The sequence below is a fragment of the Rhincodon typus genome, chromosome 35 (genome assembly GCF_021869965.1).
Source record: "Rhincodon typus isolate 14 chromosome 35, sRhiTyp1.1, whole genome shotgun sequence".
NCBI classification, from domain to species: domain Eukaryota; kingdom Metazoa; phylum Chordata; class Chondrichthyes; order Orectolobiformes; family Rhincodontidae; genus Rhincodon; species Rhincodon typus.
Genome location: NC_063366.1, coordinates 5,784,849 through 5,812,120, shown reverse-complemented (window position 1 = coordinate 5,812,120; position 27,272 = coordinate 5,784,849). Strand labels below are relative to the sequence as shown.

The window sequence follows — 27,272 nt, the reverse complement described above, 5'->3', positions numbered from 1 at the left end:
TGTGCAGGTTAAGGGAATAGGCCATGCTAAATTGCCCAGGGATAGTGTGTCCAGGGATGTTCAGGCTAGGTGGGTTAGCCATGCAAAGTGCAGGGTTGCAGGAATAGAATAGGGGAGTGGTTCTGGATGTGATGCTGTTCAGAGGTCAGTGTGGTCATGATGGGCTGAATGGCCTGCTTCCACACTGTAGGGATTCTATAAATCCCCAACATGGTAGTCAGAGCAAATACCTGGCAGCTTCAGCTTACTGCTTGCTGTAAAGGATATCAGATACCAACCTTCCATGGGACTCGCCACATATATCACAAATCCATGGACAATGGCACCAGACATCTGGCAGCCTCCAAGGACCATCTCGTACATTTCTGATCCATTCTTCAATGCTGCACCTCAGGCTGCACCAGCCACTCTCATTGTAATGCTGCAGCAAGGACACTGTGCTCAGGAGCACACACCCAGAACATGGACTGGGCCAGGATGTAGCTCTGGGCCCTTCACTTGCTGTCAGAGTGCTCACTCACTCTGCACCTACTTGGGTGTTGCTCTCTCTGCCTTACTTTGCCTTTTTGCACCCTACCCCTCAGCCAATACCAGACTCTCAGCACTGATCCCTCTCATGTCAGCCTTCCACAGAGACCGTTCCATCTGGAATGCCCTGGTCCGCTCCTCCTTCAACCCCAGCACCATCTCCACAGCCCCACAGCACCTCCCCCTGCAATCACAGAAGGTGTAACACCCACCCGTTTACTTCTTCCCTCTTCACTGTACAAGATCCCAGATGTTGCCGGGAAAGGAGGGTTTGAATGAAAAGGAGAGGCTAGATAGGCTGGGACTTTTTTCACTGGAGTATAGGAGGTTGAGGGGTGATCTTTTGGAGGTTTATAAAACCATGAGAGGTATAGATAAGTTGAATAGCAGGTGTCTTTTCCCTAGGATTGTGGATTTCAAGACTAGGGGCATATTTTTAAGGTAAGAAGAGAAAGATTTAAAAAAGACATGGGGGCAACCTTTTTACACGGGGGTAGTTCACGTGTAGAATGAACTTCTTGAGGAAGTGATGGATGTAGGTACAGTTACAATGTTTAAAAGACATTCAGATAAGCACATGAATAGGAAAGGTGTGGAGGGACATAGGCCAGGATCAGGCAGATGGGGCTGGTTTTGTTTGGGATTATGGTCCGCATGTGTCAGTTGGACTGAAGGGTCTGTTTCCATGCTGTATGACTCTACTGGGAAAGTTGGCATAAGTGGTGTGATGAATAAACACACACCCAGGAATACACCTTCTTGGCAAGCTGATATTCACCAGCAGCCATTTCATTGGGCACCTTAGCATCTGGATGAGGATCTGGGTAAGGAAGAGGGAGTTTGGATAGGGAGCACCTGAGGGGGAGCAGTGAATCGGGTGAGGAACAGGGGCCGAAGCAGCCACCCAGCTCCTGCGCATCGACTCCTGACTCTGGAAAGGGCAGCTTGGTGGTTGAAGTGGGCTGGGCAGTGAGATGATGGCAGCAGGGTAATTGCAGCAAAATAGTGACAGCTGAGAAGATGTACTCCTCAGACATGGGCAGGGACGGGAAGCCCACCTCTTTACCAGCCCTCAGCCTCTTCACCAACCCCCCCATCTCCTGTCCGGCGGTGCATTTAAACAGATACTTCTGCAGTCTGCCACGACAAGCTGTTGCCACAGGCTATGCCTGTACATGTGTAGGGGGTGATCTTTGGCATTGCAGATAGTCACGCTGATAGTAAAAAGGCAAGAAAACAAGACAAAGACAGTACACTTTAAAGAACAGGGCGCTCGACAAACACAGAGCATTCTCTAAAGAGAGGGTATCCATCACAGTCTGGAGAGCCATCTTGAAACAACACGAAGGAGGCATTTTAATGCGGGACTGTTTCCATCAGGGAGGGAGAACAGGGGACAAACTTGAAAACAGCTTTCCTTCTTAAAAGTCTTCAAACAGTTGAAAAGTGCCACACCTGTGAAAGATCCCCTGTCTTCATCCTGTAACCTGATCTGCTGAACACTCCTTTGAAATTAATAACCCCCCCAGCCACTGACAATAGACGCTATTGCAGTTGACGAAGCAACCCTACAATTACAAATCCTTCATGTCAGTCAAGTGACTGAAATACCAGATCTGAGTGAAGACTGATCCGATTCAATTCCAGTCACTTTCAGTTTTTGCTTTCACCTGTAAATAAATGGGGTTTTTTTTGGGAATGAAATAGTAACCTTATAGCACTGGAAGTTACTTGAGTAGTGCAAACATGAATCAATTCTTCTTTTAAATATAAAGGGACTTTCTGCTGCGTTATTACAGATTGAATTTCTCACTCCTAAAGAGGAGATATACAAACATAAACAAATTTATCGACAACTTTGAGTGAAACACATTTTAAAGCATCCATGACAATTGAAAGCTTCAAACTGAAATTAAATCCATTGCAAATGAACTGAACTTGAACTTTAAAGAATTTGGAAATGGAAGGGATAATAATATAGATCAATTTCTTTAAAATCAAGCAAGATACTGCAGCAACAAGCTTTAAGGAAATGATAACATATGAGAAAGTTAAGATGGCTAAATTTTGATGCAGAGATGTTTGTAAAACAAGAGGATTTAATTTGGCAAGAATTTGTGTCCTTAAATGTAGAACAGCTAAAAGATGTAGTGAAACGGTAGGACTGAAATACACAACCAGACAAAGAGAGGGGATTCTAAAAATGCGAGCTCAGTATTTCAGTCCAGATTTTGGAACAAGTGGAAAAAGCTGAATTGTAACCAAACACAGTTACTCTAACCAAAACACAATTGGAAAAGATGTGGTAGAATTTCAGGAAATGGGAGAGCAGCACAGCAATGGACAATGATTTACATTTGATTGGCGGGACATGGAGATTTCAGCATCACCACAGAAACAGTGAGGTCTTCTGCAGGTAGGAGCTGAGGAGATGTATGCTCGACACCCCAACATCCATCTTGGCACTTTCTGCCCTGCTCTGGGCCGTCGAAGGGTCTGGCACAGGTGCAGGTTGGGAAAAGGTAGCAGGGTGTCCCAAGTGAACGAGTGAGCAGCACAGACAGGCCGTGCTGGGTTCATGGGTGCTGGTGTGAGTGAGTGAGAAAAGATGCTACATGCAACAGAATGAGTGGGAGGCACAGGCAGTAGCAATTGTAGGTGTGAGATTGCAAACAGAAAATGATAGCACTAGTCACATGTTGTCTCCTATCAGTCCTGGCGGAGGAGCACAGCCCTTCTCTGCACCATCCTATCCAGTAAGGCCTCCAGCTCTCTCTCAGAGATTGGCTATTAGTCTGTCTGCCATCTCAGGGCGACATTTCAGAAGAAGAAACCTTGCAGGACACCTCCAGACTGTGATGGTGCTGCAGCATTAAGAGGTTATTTTGTTCTGTTTTTGAAGGGAGATTGTAAGGCAGGGGGCTTTGGGTGGTCCACTGAAACCACAACAGTAAACAGCTTGAGAGATTTTGGGACAACAAGGTGCAGGGCTGGATGAACACAGCAGGCCAAGCAGCATCATAGGAGCAGACTATGATGCTGCTTGGCCTGCTGTGTTCATCCAGCCCTGCATCTTGTTGTCTCGGATTCTCCAGCATCTGCAGTTCCTACCATCTCTGAGAGACTTTGGGGTTTTCTTTTTAAAGTTGGAACAATGGAAGCAGCCTGAACGGGTGTAGCCAGGTCTACAGACCAGGCTTTACTCGTTTTTTTTTTAAAGTTTTTAGGTTTAGCTCTAAGCAGTTGCTGTTCAAGGCTTGAAGAATTTGAAGCTATCTCTTCCCTTTCTTGGATACAGCTGGAAGCTGGGGTTTCTCTCTGCTGGTGGGTTACCCGTGAGACAAATCTATTTTTCTGAATTTGTCTTTTCACCAAAGGTGTCTTTGTCAGATATTACTATATTGGAACAGTTAATTAGTAATAGTTACTGTATCTATTATTCTGTTAAGTTTTCCACTTCAATTAAGTTACTCTAAATTCCTTTTTCTTTGGTTATATTTTAACTATAGTGTTTAAATCATTTGTGTTTTGCTTAACATCAAGTAGTTTACCAATCGAATTGCATCTGGAACACTGCACATTGCATTTGTCTTTAAAATACAAAAAGTTAGGGTCTAGGCTGCCTTCTTAAAACATTTTAAGAGGGTCTGGCCCGGTACATAATATAGATTGACAGTACTTCACCTGCTGCACAACTGCATTTTAAAGATAGCACAAGACCCCCAGTAGATCCAGGCAGTGGTAAATACTTCTGCCTCTGAAGAGAGGGAAGATAGGACAAGCAGGATGCCATACTGGCAACAAGTCTCGCTCATGAAGAGAAACCCTCCATGAAACTCTCCAAAATTGACATGGATCCTTTTGAATATTGTGGTCCCTTAAAAATGAAATTATCTTAGTATTTATGATGTAGCCTGAGATTTCATTTTACAGCAGTAATTAGCTTCCCGAGTTTCTAGCATATGAAAACAAAGGGAAGAATTATGAAAAACACAGAGGTCACAATGCCCATTGAAGCAGTGTTGACAATTTATCTGGTGCCAAAGGCACTCTGTTACTGGCATGTTGTTTTCGAAAATATGAAGGTTTTGCTTTTAGTAAGATTGGTCAACTAACCCTCAGGTGAAGGTGGGCAATGGGACAATATGGGGATCAGCTGACATTATGAGTATTGTCCTATGGCCATTGGTCAAAAGGGTTCAGATAATCAACTGACCCAGCTTAAGTTAGCCGCTGCCGCTAGAAATAAGGCATAACAATAAGTGCCAGGGCAGAGGAGGATTCCTTAAAGGGCAGTTCTCATTGTGTGGTTCCCCAGAGCAGTCTTCATGGAGCAGTTCCCACCAGACAGGTGGAAGATGGACCAGAAGGAGAGGAGGAAGACTGAGGGAAGAGTTCCCTAACACACCAGCTCGAGAGCAGGATGCTACCTTCACAATTTTCACATGACCGACACATTCCACACATATCTCCTTCTGGAATGTGCCTTTGCAAAAGAAGCCTGGGGAAAGATGTAGTGGTTTTTGTCAAAGTTTGTCCCAAGCAGCTCTGTGACATAGGACTCTGTGTTCCCCAGGACACACACTGAGACAAACATCAACCGTGCCTGGAGGATCATTAACATGGTGAAGGATGCTGTTTGGTCTGTTCGAAATGTGCTGGTCTTCCAGAACAAGGAGGTGACCCCCGACCAAGTGTTGCAGACTGGCACATTCCAAGGTCCAGGACTATGTGCTCAGGGATGCACTAAAGCTTGGGATAGCCGCCGCCAAGGAGCAGTGGGGAAAGGCCACTGTCTGAGGTCTTTCAGCCAAAGTTACATGGAGGTCCATTCAGTCACTGGACCTTCCTGGTGCCTCAAATATGAGTAAACATAGTCTTGTACAAATAAGAATGTCTTGGGTTTGTTTGTTGGATAGAGTCGAACTCCAATGTTTGTTTGTTCTTTCATATGCTACTTACAGAACCAACCTGCTTCAGTAGCTGTTATTTTTATGACCAAAGTATATTTTTGAAATTAAAAAAAAACCAACACATTCCATAATGACAGCCGGTTTGTCCTCAATGAACTGTCCCCCAATTGTCACATTTATATACTTTCTTTATCTAATTAACTAACGTATCATATCTAAACTGTTGCTTCTTTACAAACACAATGAAATTAATAAACTATCGGAAAATTGCAATAAATGTTCCACCGTCTATATTAGGTAACGGTGATCACAGCTACTAAAACCAACAGGCAGATTTCCAATAAGAATCAGCCCTGGGGTACTGTGGTTACTGGTTTGTCAGATATGGGGTAGGTTAGGGGACTGACATCCAATGGTGCCATTCTGAGGCATGGATGCCCGAAATGGTGGGGGCTGATAAGTGCCAGCCCCTTGCTCTTGTCACCGACATCCCCACCCGGCTCACCATCCCATGTCCCTGCAAAACTCCAGTCGGGCGAAAGGTGAAACAAAACACAAAAGGCCGGATCAGTTCTGGTGGAGCTGCTGCTCTCTCTCTCTGACTGACTGGCAGTTTCAGGAAACCCATTACTCCATTGATGAGAGGACAGGCACTACCTAGTCCTGAAGAAAGGTTACTGGCCTCTGTTTTCACTTCCCCAAAGAAGCTACCAGACAACAAGGTGCAGGGCTGGATGAACACAGCAGGCCAAGCAGCATCATAGGAGCAGAGAGGCTGACGTTTCGGGCCTAGACCCTTCATCAGAAAAGTCTGAGTTTCTTCAGCTATTTCTGTTTCCGGGCAGATTCTTCCCTGTGGCTAAGGCGCTGACAGGCATGTGATAGACTGAGCAATGCCTTAGTCACCAGCGACAACCCTCTCGCTTCTCCATCCCCCACATTGAAGAAATAGCAGAAAGCCCCGCCTAAGCTATCTGCCTCGCTATTTGTCTCTCGGTAACTCATGACGGATAACTATATGTCATTTTAATTGGATATCCTTTTATAAACAAGCCTCTGCTCTCCTCTGGTTCTGGAGTTTCCGGAAATGATCTATCTTTAAATTCAGCAGTAAAATGCAGTCTCAATAACCTTGTTCAGTCTTCCCCCTCCCCATTTTAGACTAGTTTATTCCCAGTCCCGAATTGGAATAGGGACAGTGGATTACCAGAATGTTGCTGATCATTTTCTCCATTTCCCTGTGTTTTTCCTGCGTCTCTCCTGGTAAGTACAGAATTCAGCTTTCCATTCTCTTTCTCTCATTTCTCCAGCCCCGGATGTGGACTGGAAATTCACTGGGATTTTACTGGAAGTAGAAATGTTGGCATCGGCAGGAAATGTGTGTCACGATATTCATTAATGGGAAAAGAATTGGTATTTGCAGTTGTATCTACTTTGTACGGGTGTACGTGCATCTGCCTGTTTCTGTTTGAATTCCTCTCCATCGCTCTGTGTCTGTCTCTGGGGCAGCGTCATTATATGGCTGAGAATATACCTGCTCAGTTGGTAGTTTTTGTAAACGAATTATTCCTTTATTTGTTTTACAGACAGCAATACCATTACTACGGCATTTCTGGCAACCTCTGGCATTGCTGAACTACCTGAGTATTTTGGTGTAACAATGATCAATGGAGTTCCTGTGACCTATTATGACAGTAATACCTGTCAGACAGTCTCCCGGCAGCAGTGGATGATGGATTCTTTTGATGAGGAGTACTGGGAATACCTCACAAATCAAGGGAATAAACTTGCAGCCATGGCTAAGGAAAATCTGATCACAATAATGAAGGGGACAAACCAAACAACAGGTAAGATTTCCACCAGAGCTGTCCTGTTTAACAGGCACCAGAAAGCTACTCAGCCATGGTCATACAACAGTATGGAATACATGTTTAAAATAGATGCCTGGATATCCAGTATAGTTAATGAGCTAATTGTAGAATCATAGAATGTTTGCAACACAGAAGGAAGTCATGTACTGGATATTGGTGAGGCCGCTTCTGGAATACTGCGTCCAGTTCTAGTTTTCCTGGTCTAGGAAGGAAGTTATTAAGCTACAGAGAGTTCAGAAGAGATTTACCAGGATGATGCTGGGTTTGAGTTATAAAGAAAAGCTGGATAAGCTGGGACCTTTTTTACAGGCGCATAGAAGATTGAGAGGTGATGTTATTAGAGGTTTACAAGTCACAAGAGGTATAGATAGGGTTAATAGTAGGTGTCTTTTCGGTAGGATGGGAGATTTCAAGACTGGAAGCACATTTTTAAGGTGAGGGGAGAGAGATTTAAAGAAGATAGGGGGAACAAGTTTTTTACACAGAGGAATGAACATCCAGAGGAGGTGGTGGATGTGCCTTAGTTAAATCTGTCTCCACTACACCCTCAGGAAGCGTTTTCCAGAATATAACTACTCACCATTTTTAAAAGTAAAGATTTGTATTTATATAGGGATTTTCGCAACCAGCAAATGTCTAAAAGCACATTACAACCATATGAGCGCTTATGAATTGCAGAACTGTTGCAATGCTGGAAATGTGGCAGCCAACTAACTTCCCCAGACAGAAATTTGACCGTATCAAATCATCTGTTTTTGTCATGTTAGATAAGGGATACGTTTTAGCAGGATATTAGGACAAATACCCCCATTTTTCTTCAAAATAGAGCTTTTATATCCATATAGGCAGGTGGGGTTTTAGTTTCACATTTTATTCAAAAGATGACACCTTCAGCCAGCAGCACAGCTTTCTCAATGCTCTACTGGAGCATCAATCAGCTCTGAGTTTTGTGTTTGAGGCCCACAGTGCAACTTGAAGCCAAACCCGGGCGACTAAGATGCAAGATTTGCTACCAACTGAGCCATTATGGGCACAATTTTCACTCATGTTGCCAGTGATTCCTTTGCCAGTCCCAATAAATGGGTGACCCCTGGTTCTTCACCTTTCCATGAATGGGAAACAGTTTCTCCCTATGCACTCTACCTATACCCCTCAAGATTTTGTACAACTTGTCATGAGTCACAGGGGTATTGTGCTGAAAACCAAGCCTCAATATTCCCAGAGTCATCACAAATGTGAAAATTTGAGTAAACCACAAATTGCCCAGATTAACTGTGTAACACAGGTTAAAAGATTATGCACATCAGGTTTTTCGTTAACAAGAAAATAATTATTTATTATAATCAAACTGTTTTAAACCAATAGCAAGAAAGAAACGTCAATTGCTAACTTATAATTCTATAACTTAAACTCTACCCCCTTTTAAAATTCCCATACACATACAGACACACAAAGAAACAAGACACAAATATTATAGGTGAAGACAAAAAAACTGTCAGAGAAGCACAATTCGGGCATCGGTCTGGATCCTAAATGATAATAGTTTTTTCTTGACTCCTTCCAATTCTGTGCTAATGACATAAAGTTGTGGGTAAATTGACTCTACCTTTCATTCACTCGTTCAGAATTCTGTGCCTCTGGAGGTGTATTTTTTCTCTCCTTTTCCACAAGAGAATTTGCAGAGAGAACAGTTTGCAGGGAAATTATAAGTGAGAATATGAGACCGAGAGAGAAAGATTTAGGTGTTTTCTCTTTGCAGGCTGGAAGTTTCTCCATTGTCTACATACAAGGCTAGACCCTATCCAGGAACTAATCAAGAAGTTGTTGCTATGCTGAGCTCTTCGGAACCCACACAACCAGTCAACTGAAAAAAAGCAATCAAATGATTGTCTCTGAGCAGAATTGTCCTGAACACACACCACATGACACCACACACACCAAACCACACACCACACACAGTGATATGTTTAGCATTCTCCCATACTGCTGGGATAAGGCAACATTGTAAATACAAATCACAACGTGTTCCAGTAACGTGCTACTAATACCTTCTTACACAGCTTCCTTGTTTGAAGCAGTTCCTTTCCCCACTCTTAGTTCACAGTTGGAAAAATAAAAATGGTCTTTACAACCTCGATCAAACCTCCACTAAACTTTCTGTCATCCTTCTATTTGCCTAAGGACAATAATCCCTATGTGACAGAAGAAATTATTTCATAACTATTTAAGTCTTCTCTAAAGTCTTCATAACCTTCCTAAATGTGGTGCCCAGAATTGTGTATAGTGCTGCAGTTGACACTGAACCATTTTTCTTTTGTAAAAATTTATCATAACCTTCTTGTTATTGTACACTATGCCTCTATATGTAAATCCCATGATCTTATTTGCCTGTTTGCACTTTTTCAACCTGCCCTACCACCTTTGACAACTTATGGATTTATGACATTGGGTGACTCTATTCTTGCATCCCTTTAGAATTGTAATCTTTGCTTTATATTGCCAGTCCCTTATTCTTCTGAACACAATGCTTTAGTCTGTGCCTCTCTTTGTTGAATGTCATCCGCTACTTGTCTGACCACACATTATTCTATGACCTCTTGAAGTTTAACAATATCAGTTCTGCAATTCAGATTAAATCGACATTTTAGTTCACCTGCATGTTTTGAGATTGTGCCCTATCTATCGATGTCTAAATTATGATTACAGATCAGCAAAAGCAATGCTCCATTCCCTGAGGAGTTTGGTCCATTCTGAAAAACAACTGTTAAGCACTACTGTTTCTTGACTCTCAGCAAATTCCCATCAATACTGCTATTTTCTTTTTAGTTCATAAGCTTTGACTTTGCTGACAAGCCTGTTATTGGCATTTCATCAAATATCATCTGGAAGGCCATGTACAACTCATTACCCTCATCAAACCTGCTATGATGGTGTATTTGGTTGTCATAATTTGGAATGATACACTTTAACTTTGGAAAACTGCAAACTCTATGTTTGATAATGCTGTGTGTAGAGGGAAACCTGTTCTGGCTGGTTCAGTGTGATTCTTTTGGCCATGTTTATTGTGAACGGCACTTCCAGGAGGAGTAATGGGAATGGCAGGAACACAGCAGGCTGCATTTTCTCATAATTTGTCATATTTTTGGAGGCTTTATGAGGGATTTACCTCCGTGAGCACTGGCAACTTTACAATATGAAACTGATCTGTTTATTTTGTTTGCGTTTCTAATTCTACATTTTAAATTACTCCCAATACCTCTCCATTCCCTTGCCCAATAGAAATCTATCCACTTCTGACTTAAAAATATTCAATCACCCTGCTTCCACCACCTTCTGAGGCCAGGAGTTCCAAAGTTTCCCAATCCTTGAGAGAAATAAAATTCTCATCATCTCTGTCCTGAAAGAAAGGCACCTCATTTTAAAGCAGTGCTCTTAATTCTGGACTCACCCATAAGAGAAAATCCTTTCCACATCCACTTTCTCAAGACTAATCTGGATCTTATACACTTCAATCAAGTAACTCCTCACTTTTCTAAACTCCAGTCAAAACAAGCCCAGAATGTCCAACCTATTCTCCTGTAATAACACATTCATTTCTGCTATCTATTGAGTAGACCTCTTCAGAAACCCCTCCAAAGCATTTTCTCATGCAGTTTTACCTTGCTCACCTTATTAAATCTGCACTCCACATCCATATATTGCTCCTGCAATATCTTGCACTCAGCAGCAGAAGAAATTGTCAGCAGTGCTGAGACCTTCTTGTGGTTATGTCGCCAAGGTCATATTTAAATTGAGAGGGTGCACTCGTTCAAATGCTACAAGCCAATTATTATCTGTCTCACAGTTCAAAAAGAGATGTTTCAGAGACCCAAGCTAGCATCCTGCTTTGGTGTTAGGCACTTGGAAGTCCTGGTGATGGACAATAGGGTCACCCTCTTTCTCTAGGGCTGCTAGAGGAGACCACAGCCTGCTCTGAGGTTACTGCCTGGGTCAGTGCCACTTCCATGGTCCAGAGGGTCACACAGCAGTGCTTCAAGAAAGTCATAAGCCTTTTGCACTACAAAGCTAAGTGCTGCCATGTTCTGTTTGCTGTCTGACACTCACTCTAACTCTGCCATTGCACCTACCTCCCACCAAGGCTTATGACCTAAACAATGACTATTGCATTGAGCAATTCCACTCAAGGGCTCTGACCCTGCCTGCCCCTCCAAGTTACCAGCCCTTTCTGCACTCTGTTTCCTACTCACTCACCTTGTGAGCTTTCCTCATCCTTAACCAACACTAACAGCTGGACCAGCCACTTTCAGCTCACTCAATCCCTCCTTTCGTATAATTTCATGAGGAATCAGTCCAGGGCTGAAGGCACCCCATCAAGTCATGGAGTGGCCAATGTTTGTCTTCTCAGCACGCTCATGAGGAAAGGGTGGGAAGACTGTGAATGTTTGTGGGGTGATGTTGATATCAGCATGTCCCAGTGGACATTGTGCCATGCTCTCATTAACCCCACTCGAAATCAATTGCTCAAGCCTTGACCACGATTGTGCAACTTCCTCTCTTGCCTTCTGCAGGCACTGGCTGTGTCCAAACAGCCTCCTCCTGTAATTCCCCCTCCCCCTTCACCTCCGAGGAAGAAGCCACTGATCCCTCGCAAGGCAAGGCCGGTTTCAGCAGCCTGCAAGAGCTCAGGCACTGAGACCCTCCGAGGGTGTGTAAGCAGTGAGGAGCACGTCACTGACACAGTCGGCTGAGGAAGAAACAGCTGAAACTACTGGCACTGGGAGAGCTGCCAGAGACCAGGCACCTGCTCAGCCCCAGGCAGGAGAGGAGCCCATTAATGACTTTGTGCAAATCTACAAACAGACAAAGGCGTGGCAGGCAGATGTCACTTAGTAAACTGGATGGAAAGCTGGAGGAGACCACCCCCATTATGAGTGCTGTGACTGGCTTTGGCAAATATGTGTCTGACTATCTCCATGTACAGGGTGGCCACTGCAATTTAGATTTAGATTTATTGTCACATACATATAAGAATACAGTGAAAAGTGTTTTCTCGTGTGGTACATGCCGAGAGACTCCGTTCTCCAGCGCCATCTTGAAACACTGAATATAATGCAAGATTTTACTCGAGAGAGAAAGACGAGCTCTATTTTCTTCTTGTTCCTCCTCCACTGCTCCTCCAGTCACTGCTTGACATCGACTGGAGTCTCTGTAATGGGTGCTGGGGGTCTTGGTTACAGGTCTCCTCTGCCGTCACTACCCCCCCCCCCCACCCAATCACCACATCAAACTGAAGCCATGGGCCTGGGGATGTGCGGGTTCTGTACCTCCCTTTCCCCATCCGATGCTTCTCCTCTTCCAGTCACTGCTGCCATTCCGCCGTCCGTCCCTTTCACCAATTCGTTCCGCTCCTTCTGGCTCTCAGGCCAGCTGCGGACCTGGAGCATGGGCCACACATGACGGGGGACTCCGAGCTGGAGTAGAGCTGTGTCCAGCTCAGCTTGGTGTGATGCTGCTGCTGCCAATGCTGGAGGCCGCCTCCTTCACCCACCGCTCTCCAGGCTTTAGAGAAAAGAAAACAAAGAAGGAAGAAAAAGTGCAAAGGTAAAAAGAAGAAAAGAAAGAGTGGAGTTAGAAAGCAGACGGGAGCAGACAAGCCCCGGGTTCAACCTTGTAACTCCACTGACATCTTGAAGTCAAGTCCAGTAGAACGCTTAATGTCTGCCAGAAATGGATAAAGCCCTCCACTCCAATACAGTTAGCCAGGATTACACCTCAACTCAGTGAAAGGGCACAGATGGCACAGTGACACTTCACTTGTAGATAGAACATCACATTTGTAGAAACGTTGGCACTTCAAATCATTGCCTGTCTGATTGACTGTCATTGTAAACGCAGCTACAAGAGTGAAGCACAGAAGCTAACCCCTTTCCTCGGCAACACACAATGTTAGAAATTTGAAGGAATGTTACTTTTTTCCCCTGAATGAGGGAGCATCTGATATTGTAAAGCCATGAAATAGTCACTCCTATCAACTTTTATTAAACAACAGGAAAAGCAAAAAAAGAACCAACATAAAGCTGCAGAGATAGTAGGAACTGCTTTTCTGAAGAAGGGTCTAGGCCTGAAACGTCAGCTTTCCTGCTCCTCTGCTGCTTGGCCTGCTGTGTTCATCCAGCTCTACACCTTGTTATCCAACATAAAGCTGCAGTTGTTTTTGGGACTAAACAAAGGGCTACTTTGGGGCAGCAAGTCAGTGAATGAAAACTTCATCCAACTTTTGGAAGTGGCTGCCATTTAACTTTTTGCTCATTATGTCTGACGTTGCAGCCCTCTATCTTGCAGAAGATGATGTTCTTCCTGCTCAATGTGTTCACCTTCCTCCTGAGAAGATTGCTGAAGTCGTCACAACTGTTCAGTGTCTGTTGCATCCCTTCCTTGTCTGCTCAGGGTGCAGCATGCGAGGATCAGACAGCACACACCACTCCCTGATAAACCCTCTTGACTTTTAGTGAAATAGGGCCAATGTAGCCCTGACTTACAGGGTGTTCAGACAGTACTCAGCTAAGGACAGGTCAAGTGTGGTGGATAAACAGTGACTTGGGTGAGAGAATAGGATTGTGCGTATAATGTAAGTAATGTTGGCGTATGCTGTGGGGAAGGAGCGTGGCTTTGTGGCTACTGTGCCATTATGTTGCCAGTGATGGGCAACAGCAGATTGCCAGCACTGGTTCAGGTGCACAGCGGCCTTTCAAAGATGGCACGGACACAAGATTTTATTAATGTATGAGTACATAGTGCATCTGTTAATGCAATACAGAACACACAGGTATTTATTAATATAATACTGAACCTTCAGAACCCTACTGAGCATATGGAGACTTACTGTTGTAAATCTCAGCCTGCAAGAGTATAATACAGTGCCCACTGGGGGATCTAAGACTGTAATACCACGTTCACAGGGGATGTTATTAATGTAATGATGGGTGCAATTGTGTGTCAGATACTGTAAAACTAACACATCAGAAAAATTTACGATAATGCTAAGCCCATTGAATACCTTTTTTCCGTGAAAATTTGATTTATTTCACTGTTTACCTTTGACAGGAAAGCATATTTTGCAATGGATAAGGAACGTTGAGGTGTCTGAAGATGGCTCCATTAAGAGAACAATGAATGTTGGCTTTGACGGAAAGGACTACATTAGTTTGGAGTCGGACAGAATGAGATGGGTCGCATCACATCACAATGCAGTGAAAACAAAAGAGAAATGGGATTCTGATGAATCCTGGAACAAGTTTTGGAAATGGCTGATGGAAGTGGAGCTTGTTGAACGCTTAAAATCACGTTTAAACATTGGAAAGAAATATCTCAAAAGGAAAGGTGTGTACTTGAGTTTTTGATCCCATGTTCTGATCTAACCTCACTTATCTATGAAACTGTTCTCCCATTCCATTCAGTGTCTGTGTATTGTTTGTGTTTTCACCCTTTCCCATCACAGTTCAGCCTGAAGTGTTCATATCCAGGAGTGAGCCCAATCGTCAGGACAAGCCACTCACTCTCTTCTGCCTGGTCACTGGATTTTATCCTGTAGACATCGAGGTGACCTGGCTAAGGAATGGAGAGGTCGTGTCTGAGACACAATCCTCGGGGATTCGACCGAACCACGATGGGACCCATCAGATCCAGAAAGAGATAGAAATCAGTGCTGGGGATGAGGATCAATATTCCTGTCAAGTTGAACACAGCAGCCTGTCAGAGGCTAAGCTCTACCATTGGGGTAAGGAACTGAACTGGAAGTGTGGGACAGCAAGGGAGAAGGAGTGCGGGAGAACATGCATGACTGAGAAGGGAAGATGAATGAGATACTGCCCCAATTTTCGATCCCCCAGACACTGAAGAGTTCTTTACTCGGTGAACTGCCCTTTAGAAATGGCCACCCTTTAAGAACATTATGAATTGTGTCCCCTACACGATTGTGAATGTTCTGCTGCTGAATGTATTTTAGTCTGAAATAGACAGAGTTTGGTATCTCAGGTAACCAAGGGATCTGGAGAATAAGCAGGAAAGTGGCAGTAAGGCACAAAATGAGCCAAGTTCGTATTGAAAGGTAGAATAGACAAATATGGCTACTCCTGCTTCTTCTACTTCTCCTGATAAGGCAACGTGAACATGAGGTTGGGGAGAGCCTGAGGTTAAGTCTTTGACATATTGCTGAACTAGAAATGAAATCCTTGAGAATTTGGATTTTCCATACAATCCAACAAGATAAGAAAGTTGTGTTCCAAAAGATGGATCTAGTTAGTGCAGTAAATACTGATGTTTATAAATATGGCTCAGCAAACTTCTAGACCAAGCCCATTTATATCATAAGAGGAACACGGGGAAAGTGTATTGTCTACATGCAGTTCTCCTACTCGTCAATCTCTCCTGGGGCTCCAGATAGTAAGTCAGAGTATATGGTGTCCCTCTTTTGTCTGATGACTTCATGTTGCTATTTCCCTTTGTTTTTTTTTTGCTACTGTTTATTTCTGTTTTCTTTTTGTAACTTCTTTTACTTCTTCCTCTCTCTTATCCCCTTAAATCTTTTTGGAAACAAGATGCTGCTAGTGAGGTATAATGCAGTAGGGAACTGAATTATCAATGGTGAAAGTTTGTATTTAATATCAGGGCACCATGATAGCAGGTTCTCAAACACTCACTGCCTCATCCTCCTAATTCTTATTGTGTCTCTCAACCCATATTTGTTACCCACCTATCCCGTCATCATGGAGAGGCGATTGCCTACTGTTATCACTGGACTGTTACCTCAGAGACCCAAGTAATGTTCTGGGTAGCCGGCTTCAAATCCTACCACAGCAGATGATAGAATTCAAGGAGACTGATGATGACCATTAACCTATTATCAATCATCAGGAAAAACCCATCTGGTTCACTAATGCCGTTTTGGGAAGGAAACTGCCATCCTTACCTGGTCTGAACTACATGTGATTCCAGACCCACAGCAACATAGTTGAATTTATACACCCTCTGGGATGGGCAATAAATGCTGGCCTAGCCAGCGATGCCCTCATCATGTGAATGAATAAAGAAAAACTCCCTACCATCCCTTCTTGAACCCCATTATCCTATCATCACATCCATTTCTTTATCACCCTCTATACCATTATCAACTCCACTAGCCTCTTATCACTCCAACTAGCCCCTCACTCCCAATGTCATAACATTGCTTCCCATTGTCCCAATGTTATCCTGCCTCCACACCTCCTGCTTTTTAAAAAAATTCTTTCATAAGGATTTTGGCGGCACGGACATTTATTGGCCATCCCTGATTGCCTTTAGAAGGTGGCAGTAAACTTCCTCTTTGAACTGCTGTAGTCCATGTGGTTTAGGGACAGCCACAGTCCAGTTAGAAAAAGAGTTCCAGGAGGTTGGTTGAGCCATAGTGAGCATGTGTGACTTAGAGGACAAACTTGTAGGTGGTTGTGTTCTCATTGAGTCTGCTGCTCCTGTCCTTCTAGGTAGTAGAAGTCATGTATTTGGATGGGTTGTCAAGTTGCTGCATTGCATAATATTTATTTGTACACACTGCAAATATGCTGTATAGGTAATGGAGTGAAAGGTGCCAGTCAAGCTGACCACTCTGTCCAGAATGATGTTGATGTGCCTCAGTGTTGTTGAAGCTGAACTCATCAGGCAAGTGGAGGGTATGCTACCACAGTGCTGACTTGTGACTTGCGGGGCAAGCACTGGAGAAACAGAATGTGAGTTACTTGTCACAGAATTCCCAACCTCTGCCCTGCCACAGCATTGATATGACTGGTCCAGCTAAGTTTCTGGTAAATTGTAACCCCAGGATGTTGATGGTGAGTGATGGTCATGTCATTGAACATCAAGGAGAATGATTGATTAGATTCTTGTGGGCAATGGTTAATGCTTGTATGGCATGAATGTTACTTATCACTTCCCACCTAAAACCTAAATATTGACCAGGTCTTGTTGCATATGGTCGCAGATTGCTTCAGCACCTGGGGAGTTACCAATGAAAATGAACATTATACAGCCATCAATGATCTTGACCTTAAATTGGAGGGAAGGTCATTGATGAAGCAGTTGAAGATGGTCAAACACAGGACACTACCTTTAAGGAACGCTTGCTGTGGAGAGTTTTCACTAATTAATCTTATCCCTTTAGCACAATATCAAGTCTAATACAGTCTGCCCACTGGTCAGCTCGAGAACATGATATTCTAACCTGAAAATATTCTATAAACTCCACATCTAGGCTACCTTTGCCTATCTGACTTCTAATTGAGATTGAGATTGAAAACAATGTATATGGCAGGACAGAGGGGTAGCTTTCAGTATAATTCTGAGTGGATGTAGAACAGATGAAACTTGCTTCAGGCAGTCATTTGTAAGTGCAGATAGAATTTGAACCCACAATTTTTGCTTTACAAGACCAACACCTGATCAACTGACCTCCTTATCTTTAAGGTAGGGATATTTGTGGAGCATCTTCCATCACTATTTAGCTGTTTGTGATGAACATTCATGATTGTGTATGTTAGGACTGCAGATCTGATCTACTTATTACAGGAACATTTAGTCCCATCTGTCACATGCTGATTACTCTGTTTGATGGATAAGTAGTCTTGTGTTGTACTTTCACTTGGTTGACACCTGTTTTGGACTTAACTGGTGTTGCTCCTCACTTGCTCTCCTGTAGCCTCGTCAAATCTCTGTGATAAAGAATTGCACAGATTTGCTGTCCTCTGGGAGAAGAAAATCTTTCTCATCTCTATTTTAAATGCAGAACCAATTCTGAAATTAAAAAATCTGGTCTAAGGCTTTTCACCAAGGAGAAACAACCTTTCTGCACCTACCTGATCAAGCCCCGAAAAATCTTGCATGTTTCCATAAGGTCACCTCTCATTCTTCTAAATTCTAATGAGTACAAGCCCAGCATACTCAATATTTCCTCCTAAAACAGTCCCTCCTTACCTGGTATCAGCTAGTCAACTTTCTTTGGACTGTCTTATATCTTTCCCTAGATAAGGGGCACAAAACTGTTCACAGTATTCCAATTGTGGTCTGACTACTGCCTTGGAGAGTTTTAGCAAAACCTCCCTACCTTTCCACTCTATTCCCTTTGAACAACATCCAACATTTGAAACCAACACCCCATGTGCCTTCCCTATTACCCACTGAACTTGGATGCTAGTTTTTTTTATGATTTATACAACAAGGACTGCCGAATCCCTCTTTGCTGTAGCTTTCTGCAGCCTTTCGCCATTTAAATAATATTCAATTCGTCTATTCTTCCTGGTGTGGGAATTGAATTCATGATGTTGCCGTTACTCTGCATTATAAACCAGCTGTCCAACTAACTGTGCTAATTGACCCCCTAACTACTTTAGTACTGCCCCTCAAACACTGCAGCATTCCCCCCATACTAACCCTCCAATAGTGTAGCATTTACTCAGTACTGATCCACTGACAGTGTGACACTTTGTCAGTACTGACCTTCTGACAGTGCAGCACTCCCTCAGTACTGACCCTTTGATTTTGTGGCACTCCCCCGGTAGTGACCCTCCAACAGTGCGGCACTCCCTCAGTACTGGCCCTCTGACAGTGCGGCACTCCCTCAGTACTGACTCTCCAATAGTGTAACATTCCATCAGAACTGACTCTCCGACAGTGTGATACTCTCTCAGTTCTGACCCCCCCCCCCTCCCCCCACCCCCCGCCCCCCGCCCCCGACACAGTGCGGCACTCGCTCAGTACTGACCCTCACTGGCAGTGCGGCACTCGCTCAGTACTGACCCTCACTGGCAGTGCGGCACTCGCTCAGTACTGACCCTCACTGGCAGTGCGGCATACTCTCAACATTGTTCTTTGAACAGTTCGATGCATCTTCATTGCTCCCTGGTCTTCTCCCAATACTGTCCTTCTAACAGTACACAGATCCATGAGTAGTGTCCTTCTCACCATGCAGCTGTGCCGCAGCATTGTTCCACCAACCGTCAGCAGTGCAGCATTCTCTCGGAGCAGCAATGGAGTGACAGCCAAGCTGCTCAAGTCTTGAATGTGCTCATTGCTACATTTCCATGACCTCTCTCTGCCCCTGCATTACATTATCACTCTGCGAGAAAGATATGGGGATGGATTTTTAACATTTTGTTTGTACAAAGAGCTAGCCTTCAATTGAAATGGGATGCTTTCTATCAATATACATGTGGAAATATCGGCAATGTTGATCCGAATGTTGTATAATTTCTTCCTGGAAGATAAAAGAGCATAAAACTAGACTGACAGAACACTGGAAATATATTGAGGATCAGAGAAAAAAATCCTGATATTATGCAAATATGTTTCAGAAATTCCAGAAAATAGTGTGGGATACCTTCATCTTGGAACCGTAACTGCATCAGTGATCAGTGCACTGGCTGTTATTGTCGGGATAATCGGCATACTCTTCTGGATTCAGCCATGGAGAGGTAAGAGTCAGAGAGTGGGGAATGTAGAACTGAGGGGACAGAGTGAGTGTGGGGGAATCTCCAGTACTGGGAGTACAGGACAGTGAGTGGGGAGAGTGAGAGAGAAGGGCATATAGAACTGAGGGGATAGTCAGTGAATTGACTATGTTTAATATGGTGATGTGGAGCGTATGATCAAACCAAAGATCAATGGTATGTTGGCCATTATTGCAGGAGAATTTGACCATCAAAGTAAAGAAGTCTTAAAAAAATTGGAGAGCCTCAATCCTGGAGTATTATGTGCAGACTCCTTACCTATGAAAGAATAAACTTGCCATAGAGCGAGTACAATGAAGGTTCAGCATCCTACTGAATTTTGATTCCTGTGATTATTTTAAGATCTAATGGGGGATGGCTGCATTGATTATCATGCCCCATGTTCACAAGCCATCAGAAACCATATAGAATCCCAATTGGACCACTAAAATGATCAATTTGCCAAAGTGACTGCTACACAAGATAAAAATTTTCAACAGTTTTCATCATAAAAAGTAAAATACCTCTATTTATTGTAACAACTTTAAAGAAAGGCAAGAAAAGAAAGAAATTATAATTTGGTACTATTTGACTTAGACTTTGCTCCTTTAAAATCCCTAAATATGTACACATCCATTCAGGATTAATACAGACTGAAACAAAGGGTTTGACACATATTATGGGTGGAAAGCAACGTACACAGGTTAAACAAAATTCAGAATAGCAACATGTACAGATTTCAAAATGGGTTTGTGTGTCTCTTAGAGATCCTTTTGAGTATTAATAATTAGCATTGACCAGACACTGCTCACAGTAAAGCAATGGGCATTTTTCACTTTGATAGCTGTTTGAGTGGTCCTTGGTCTTTTCTAGATAGGTTTTAGGTTTCCTTGGTTCTACTGACATGCACATACAGATTTCAAGTTTAACGAGTAGAATATGGAAAGAGGTTTTAATTCTGTTCTCTTGAAATGAACTTGACTGTGCAGCAACATTTAATAATTTATGAATGAGTACATTTCCATCCTTTTGTTCCTCAACCCTATTTAGACTTTATTATCCAAACTGCAAATTGTCTTAGTAACACTATCTTACACATATCTATGTTGAAATCCATTTGCCAATTAAGTTCACATTCCTCAAGTTCATAAACTACTCATGGTTTTTACCTTCCTCAGTTTTGACTATTTCCTCTTAGCGAGTGTCATGTATATGTGTCTTTTGCCTCAAAACCCTAGGAAGACATGATTACAGGTGATTAATCAAAGAAGGGTCACCTGCTTACTTTGATTTGATTTATTCTTGTCATCTGTACCTAAGTACAGTGAAAAGTTTTGTTTTGCATGCAATACTGGCAGATCATAACATACAAAGGTCATAGGGTGATCTTTGCTGTTTATGACCCATACAAAGCTATAGCTGCAAAGAAGATGCACAAAAAGCAAGATCATCATTAGATTTGAAATTTGACAGGTCCATTCAGAATATATATAGCTAAAATACGCAAAAGAGAGGGAGAGCATATGTTAGGTACATGTGGAAAGGATTGTTACCTGAGGTAGAAACCCACTGAATTCAGGGTAAATTACTGACATGGATAAGAAATTAGTTGAGTGGCATGAAACAGACAGTTGCCATAATGGTTAGTACTCAAAATGGCAGGACGTGACCAGTGGTGTCCTGCAAGGGTCTGTGTTGGGGCCTCAATATTAATTAGCAACTTGGATAATGGCATAAAAAGTCAAATATCCAAATTTGTAGGATACACAAATTTGGGCAGCATTGTAGACAACAGCATAAAATTACAGCAGGATATTGATAGATTAACTGAATGGGCAAAAGCAGTGGCAGATGTATTTTAATAAAGACAAGTGTGAGTTATCCATTTCATACCAAAAAATGATTTAACCAACCAGAACATGTCTTTTTTTATGAGATGAGAGGCATAGGCTGCCTTAGCTGGACTGTATGACCTTCTGCACAATGATTATTGTTTAATTAACCTGACAAAGTCTCTAACTGGCTTAAAGGAGGGAAGGTACCTATGGTCAGTGTGAAGCTGCTGAGCATGGAGACTGCTGGTGGAGGTCAGTGAGTAACCAGGGAGGAAGGAGCAGCCATGGGCCATGATTGATTTGAGGAGGAGTAGCGGATGTCAATCAGTGCTTGCAAAACATCTCGCAGCTTCACTTTGTCTGAAAACTTCATACATCAGTTGCATCCTTCATCTATGTTACCTAAGTGGAGACCCTTCACCTAAAGCATAACAAGGGGTTCTTCATTTTCTCATTGTTGACACCTTTTGCTCTGACTTTGTAAGAAAGGTTCCAGTTAACATCTAGTATAATTTACTTCAAGTTTGTTTACATTATATTTACTTCTTTTACTTTGATGCTACAATTAAAACTTATAATCTCCAACCAAAAAATTATATTCCTAAAATGACAAGTTAAAATCTAAAACATATGATGTATAAGCCAAGTGTTCTTGACACTCTCAACATTTATGCTGATTGTGGTTCTATAGCCGACTTATTATCATCAGCTGTGCTACTTGTCCTTTCACTTCACATGTACTGGCCTTAGCCATGAGGTTTCTATGTGGTAAAATATTGAAGGTCTTTAGCAAATCTGAATAGTGCAGAACAAAATACTAAAGAACAGGGTTAGGTCACTAGGCCCAGACGGCTAATCTGACTGTGTTCACAATTTCAAACCCACCCACAATAACCTTTTGACTCACTTGTTGGTCAAAAATAGATCAACTCTAGCTTAAATGTTTTCAATGATCCTGCATTCACTGCTTTCTGGGGAAGAGCGTTCTAAAGACTCATGATTCTTTGAGAGAAAAGAAATTCTCTTCCAGTTCATTAAAATGGAAGATTCCTTACTTTTAAACTGTGTTCAAAGATTCTAATCTCTCTACAAGAGAAAACATTCTTTCAGCATCCACACTTCCAAATCCCCTCAGGACCAAATAAGAACATCTCTCCTTCTTCTAAGCTATAATGAATAAAGGCCCAACATGTCCAACGTTCCTCAGAAGATAACCTTGCAACCCTTTTTTGGCATGTCTTCTCATATACCTATAGCTTTATCTTACATGAGGGGATCATACCTTTGCATGGTCCTGCAGATGCTGTCAAACCAATGCCTTCTACACTGTAGCACAACATTCCTACTTTTGTGTTTAATTTTCCTGGCACTAAACTACATTTCACTTACCTTTCTAATCACATGCTGTACCTGCATCCTAAGTTTCTGTGAATCATTAATCAGAACCCCGAGAACTCTCTGCACTTCAGAGTACTTCAATCTCTCGCCACTTAAATAAAATACTGCTTCCTGCCTTTCTTTAATCATCAGCAAAGGTAGTAACCATATATTTAGTTTCTTAAACCAAATCATTGATATAAATTGTAAATAATTGAGGGCCCAGCACTAATCACTGTGGCACTTCGTACATCACATCTTGCCAACCTAAAAATAACACATTCGTGCAAAATCTATCTTCCTGGTAGGTAATCAATCCCCTATTCATGCTTAATAACATGTTACTGTCTACACCATGCCTGAAATAAACTTAAATAAGGACAATTATGAGGACACAAAGACAGAGAAATTAGTTTCAGTGAATAGGTCAATGAAGATGCAGTGGCAACCATTCATGGAGATATTTCAGAATACTAGGATTCTTTCTCACTGGAAAGTAGGATTTAAGGGAAGGTTGTGCCATTTATGGACAACTCCAGGAAGAAGTGTGGTCTAAAATTGAAACAAAATGTGCCCAGTTCCATAAATGTGGGTGGTTACTCAGAAGATTGGGTAGATCATAAAGGACTGCAAAGAATAACTAACAGGAAGGAAAATAGAGTTTTCTGGCTATACATAAAGAAACAGTAAGGCTATTTAAAGAGGAAAAGAGTAAAAGTAAAGTGAGCATTGGTTGTCTAGACTGTGAGTTTGGACAATGAATAAGAACATAACAAAAAGGAACAATAGGCCCACTCCATTATACAGTGGCTGATTACCATTTTCCTGCGCTTATCCCCATATCCCTTGATGCTCTTTAATATGCCAAAAATTATCAATGTCAGTCTCAACAAACTCAACTATTGAGCATCCCCAGCCTTCTAGGACAGTGAATTTCAATGAATCACCGGGCTCCGAATGAAAGAAGTCTTCCCCATCTCAGTCTTCAATGATTTACCTTTTATTCTGAGACTGAGTCCCACAGTCCTTAATTTCTAACCTCATTTACCCTGTCAAAGCCTGCAAGAATGTGCTTTTTTTTAAAGAGGTCAACTCACATTCTTCCAAACTCAAGAGAATAAAGGCCAAATCCGGCTGACTTTACTTCCTAAAGCAATCCTTTCCTCCCAGGAATTAGCCTGGTGAAGTTTTATTGCATTACATCTACTATATGTACATTTTGGGAAATTTGCTTGACTTGGACGAGTTGAACTATATGACTCTGTGACTGGAGGAATGCAAATGTAGCGCCGTTGTTTAAAAAGGAAATGCCAAACAATTATAGGCCAGTTAGTCTTACTTCAGTTGTGGGCAACTTGTTAGAATTAATCCTGAGGTCACGTATACTGTTACTTAGAAAGATATGGACTAGTCAGGCATAGTCAGTATGGCTTTGTTAAGGGAAGGTCATTGCTGACAAATTTGATTGAATTCTTTGAGAAAGTGACAAGGAGGATCGATGAGAGTATTGCAGTTGATGCTGCCTCAATGGATTTTAGTAAGGCATTTGACAAGGTCCCACATCGTAGATAGGTCAAAAAAGTAAAAGCCCTTGGGATACATGGTAGTGTTAAATTGGATTCAAAGTTGGCTTATTAACAGGCAACAAAGGGTAACGGTTAATGGCTGCCCTTGCAAATGGAAAGCTGTTTCAAGTGGTATTCCATGGGGCTCGGTGTTGGGATCCCTGCCATTGGATTTATACATTAACGATGTGGACTTGAGTGTGGGTTGTGGGTACAGCTGGGAAATTTGAAGACAACACAAAAATTGGCCATGGTGGATAGTGTAGAAGTTAGCTGTAAGCTCCAAATAATATAGATGTGTTGGTGGAGTGGGCAGGAAAATGGCAGATGGTGTTCAACTCTGATAAGTGTGAGGTAATGCTTTGAAGGAGATCAAATGGTAAAAGGGAATTCAAAATAAATGGGAATATACTGAGGGGGGTAGATGAAGTGAGAGATATTGGCGTGCAAGTAGATAAGGTTGTAAAGAAGGCATATGGAATGTTCTCCTTCACTGGCAGAGGTATAGAATGAAAAGTAGGGATATATGATGAAATTGTATAAGACACTGGTGAGACCACATCTGGAATATTGTGTGCAGTTCTGGTCACCATACTAGAAGAAGGAAGTAATTGCTCTGGAGAAAGTGCAGAGAAGATTTACTCGAATGTTGCCAAGGCTGGAAAAATGTAGCTACGAGGAGAGATGGGGAGTGGTTTTCCTTGGAATAGAGAAGGCTGAGGGATGACATGTTTCAGGTATGCAAAATTGTGAGGGGTAGAAATAGACCAGACAGAAGGAAACTGTTTCCCTTGGTAGAGAGTTCAAAGACAAGGAGGTCACAGATCCAAGCTAAGTGGCAGAAAGGTTAGAGGGGAACGTGAGGAAAAACCTTTTTATGTAGAGGGTGGTGGGTATCTGGAATTCGCTGCCTGAGTTGGTGGTGAGGCAGAGACCCTTAACTGTTTTGAAACGTATCTGGATTTGCTCCTTAATTGCTGTAAGCTGCAGGACTATAGGCCATGCGCAGGAATATGGATTAGAAAGGGCATCAGGGTGTCTTTGGGTCAGCATGGGCTAATGGGCTGAATGGCTCCCTTTTGTGCTATATCATTTCCATGGTTCAGTGCTTCTAAAGCACAGATAATTACTGAGACGTGTTTGTGCCAGATCACACTGACGCACATGAGAAAATCTGCAGTCACATCATCTGCCCTGCCATCTTTCTTCAGTGTTAATTCATTTATTATTTTCTTTTCAATTCATTTGAAATTAATAAAGTCTACTACTCCCTGTAAGCTTCATTACTGCTAGTAAATGTTACCAATACCAATAAAACCTTATGCTAACTGATGCTTTCTGCAGAAGGGTCCCGACCCGAAACATCAGCTTTCCTACTCCTCTGATGCTGCCTGACCTGCTGTGTTCCTCCAGCTCCACACTGCGTTATCTCTGACTCCAGCAACTGCAGTTCTTACTATCTCTTAAAATGTTACAATTCCATATTTACTGTTAATGGCCACAATTATACTTTTTTCAATTATGATGCAATTGATTGATTTAATATTTTCATTCATTTCAGCTCAACCCTTTCTGGAGACCAGGCCCACGCTCCATCAGCAGGAAGTCATGGACAATAATGCGAAACTGAAGCTGATGGGCATATCTGAGCCCGAGCTCAAAACACAACCCTTACAGAGAGAGTCAAATGGTCCACATGACCCGGAGCAAGGAAATAAAATCACAAATGAAGAAGAGAGTCCATCAGAAGCAGACGAATTAAACCCTGCAGGCAGTGTTTCTAATGTAAATCTAGGTAGCAATGTTTCAGAATTATTAACTACCAATGAGGAACAAGAGTCAATGCAGAGATTATTGAGACAATGTAATCCAAACTGAGAAAGGTCACTATTATAACCCAATACGAGTCAGTGCCCTCCAGAGTTTGGAGGAACTGAAAATAATTGCCAGGACATAAAAATTGAAATTGATGTGGGTGACAAGCTGACTTCACAAGGGAAATGAAGGTCTGATTGCATTTATAAATGCATTTCATAGAACCCCTACACTATAGAAGCAGATCATTCAGCCCGTACCATCCCTTGGAAGAGCATCCCATCTGGATCCACACCCCACCCTATCCCTGTGACTCTGCATTTCTCATGGCTAATCCACCTAGCCTGACACTATTGGCAATTTGGCATGGACAATCTATCTAACCTGCACATCTTTGGACTGTGGGAGGAAACCAGAGCACCTGGAGGAGACCCGCACAAACACAGGGAAAAGGTGCAACTCCACACAAACAGCCACCTGAGGGTGGAATCAAACCCAGGTCCCTGGCGCTGTGAGGCAGCAATGCTAACCACTGAGCCACCATGCCACCCTTTTTCAAGCAAAGCTATTCACCAATATTGAATTGGAAAGCATATTGTTTCAAGGGTTTGAAACAGTGAGAGGAAAGATCATCAGAATAAGATCTAGATTGGAAAGTGTGCAGCATAGGAGGTACCACATCAAATTGGGGAAGTGACTCTGATGCTGTATGTAAAGGACAAAGACAGTTTTGATGAGTATTACTGATGTGTGTAGCACAAATGATGAATAAGTTCCTCTGCTGTGCTCCCATGCACTGGATATTCTGCAGGGAGTTATTAGTCAGGTGATGGAAGCTCTGAAGGAATTAACACTT

At 42.5% G+C, this 27,272-nt stretch overlaps 1 protein-coding gene across 1 annotated transcript in view; it reads left to right on the top strand.

Moving 5' to 3' along the window:
• Positions 1–26,730, top strand: part of LOC109922012 — a 55,916-nt gene extending 29,186 nt beyond the window's left edge. The window contains exons 8-13 of the mRNA XM_048616466.1: positions 6,635–6,704; positions 7,028–7,288; positions 14,417–14,692; positions 14,811–15,089; positions 19,690–19,809; positions 26,163–26,730. Of these exons, the coding sequence (XP_048472423.1) occupies positions 6,635–6,704; positions 7,028–7,288; positions 14,417–14,692; positions 14,811–15,089; positions 19,690–19,809; positions 26,163–26,479 (1,323 nt within the window). The 3' untranslated portion in view covers positions 26,480–26,730. The remainder of the gene's footprint in view (positions 1–6,634; positions 6,705–7,027; positions 7,289–14,416; positions 14,693–14,810; positions 15,090–19,689; positions 19,810–26,162) is intronic.
• Positions 26,731–27,272: the final 542 nt, after the last annotated feature.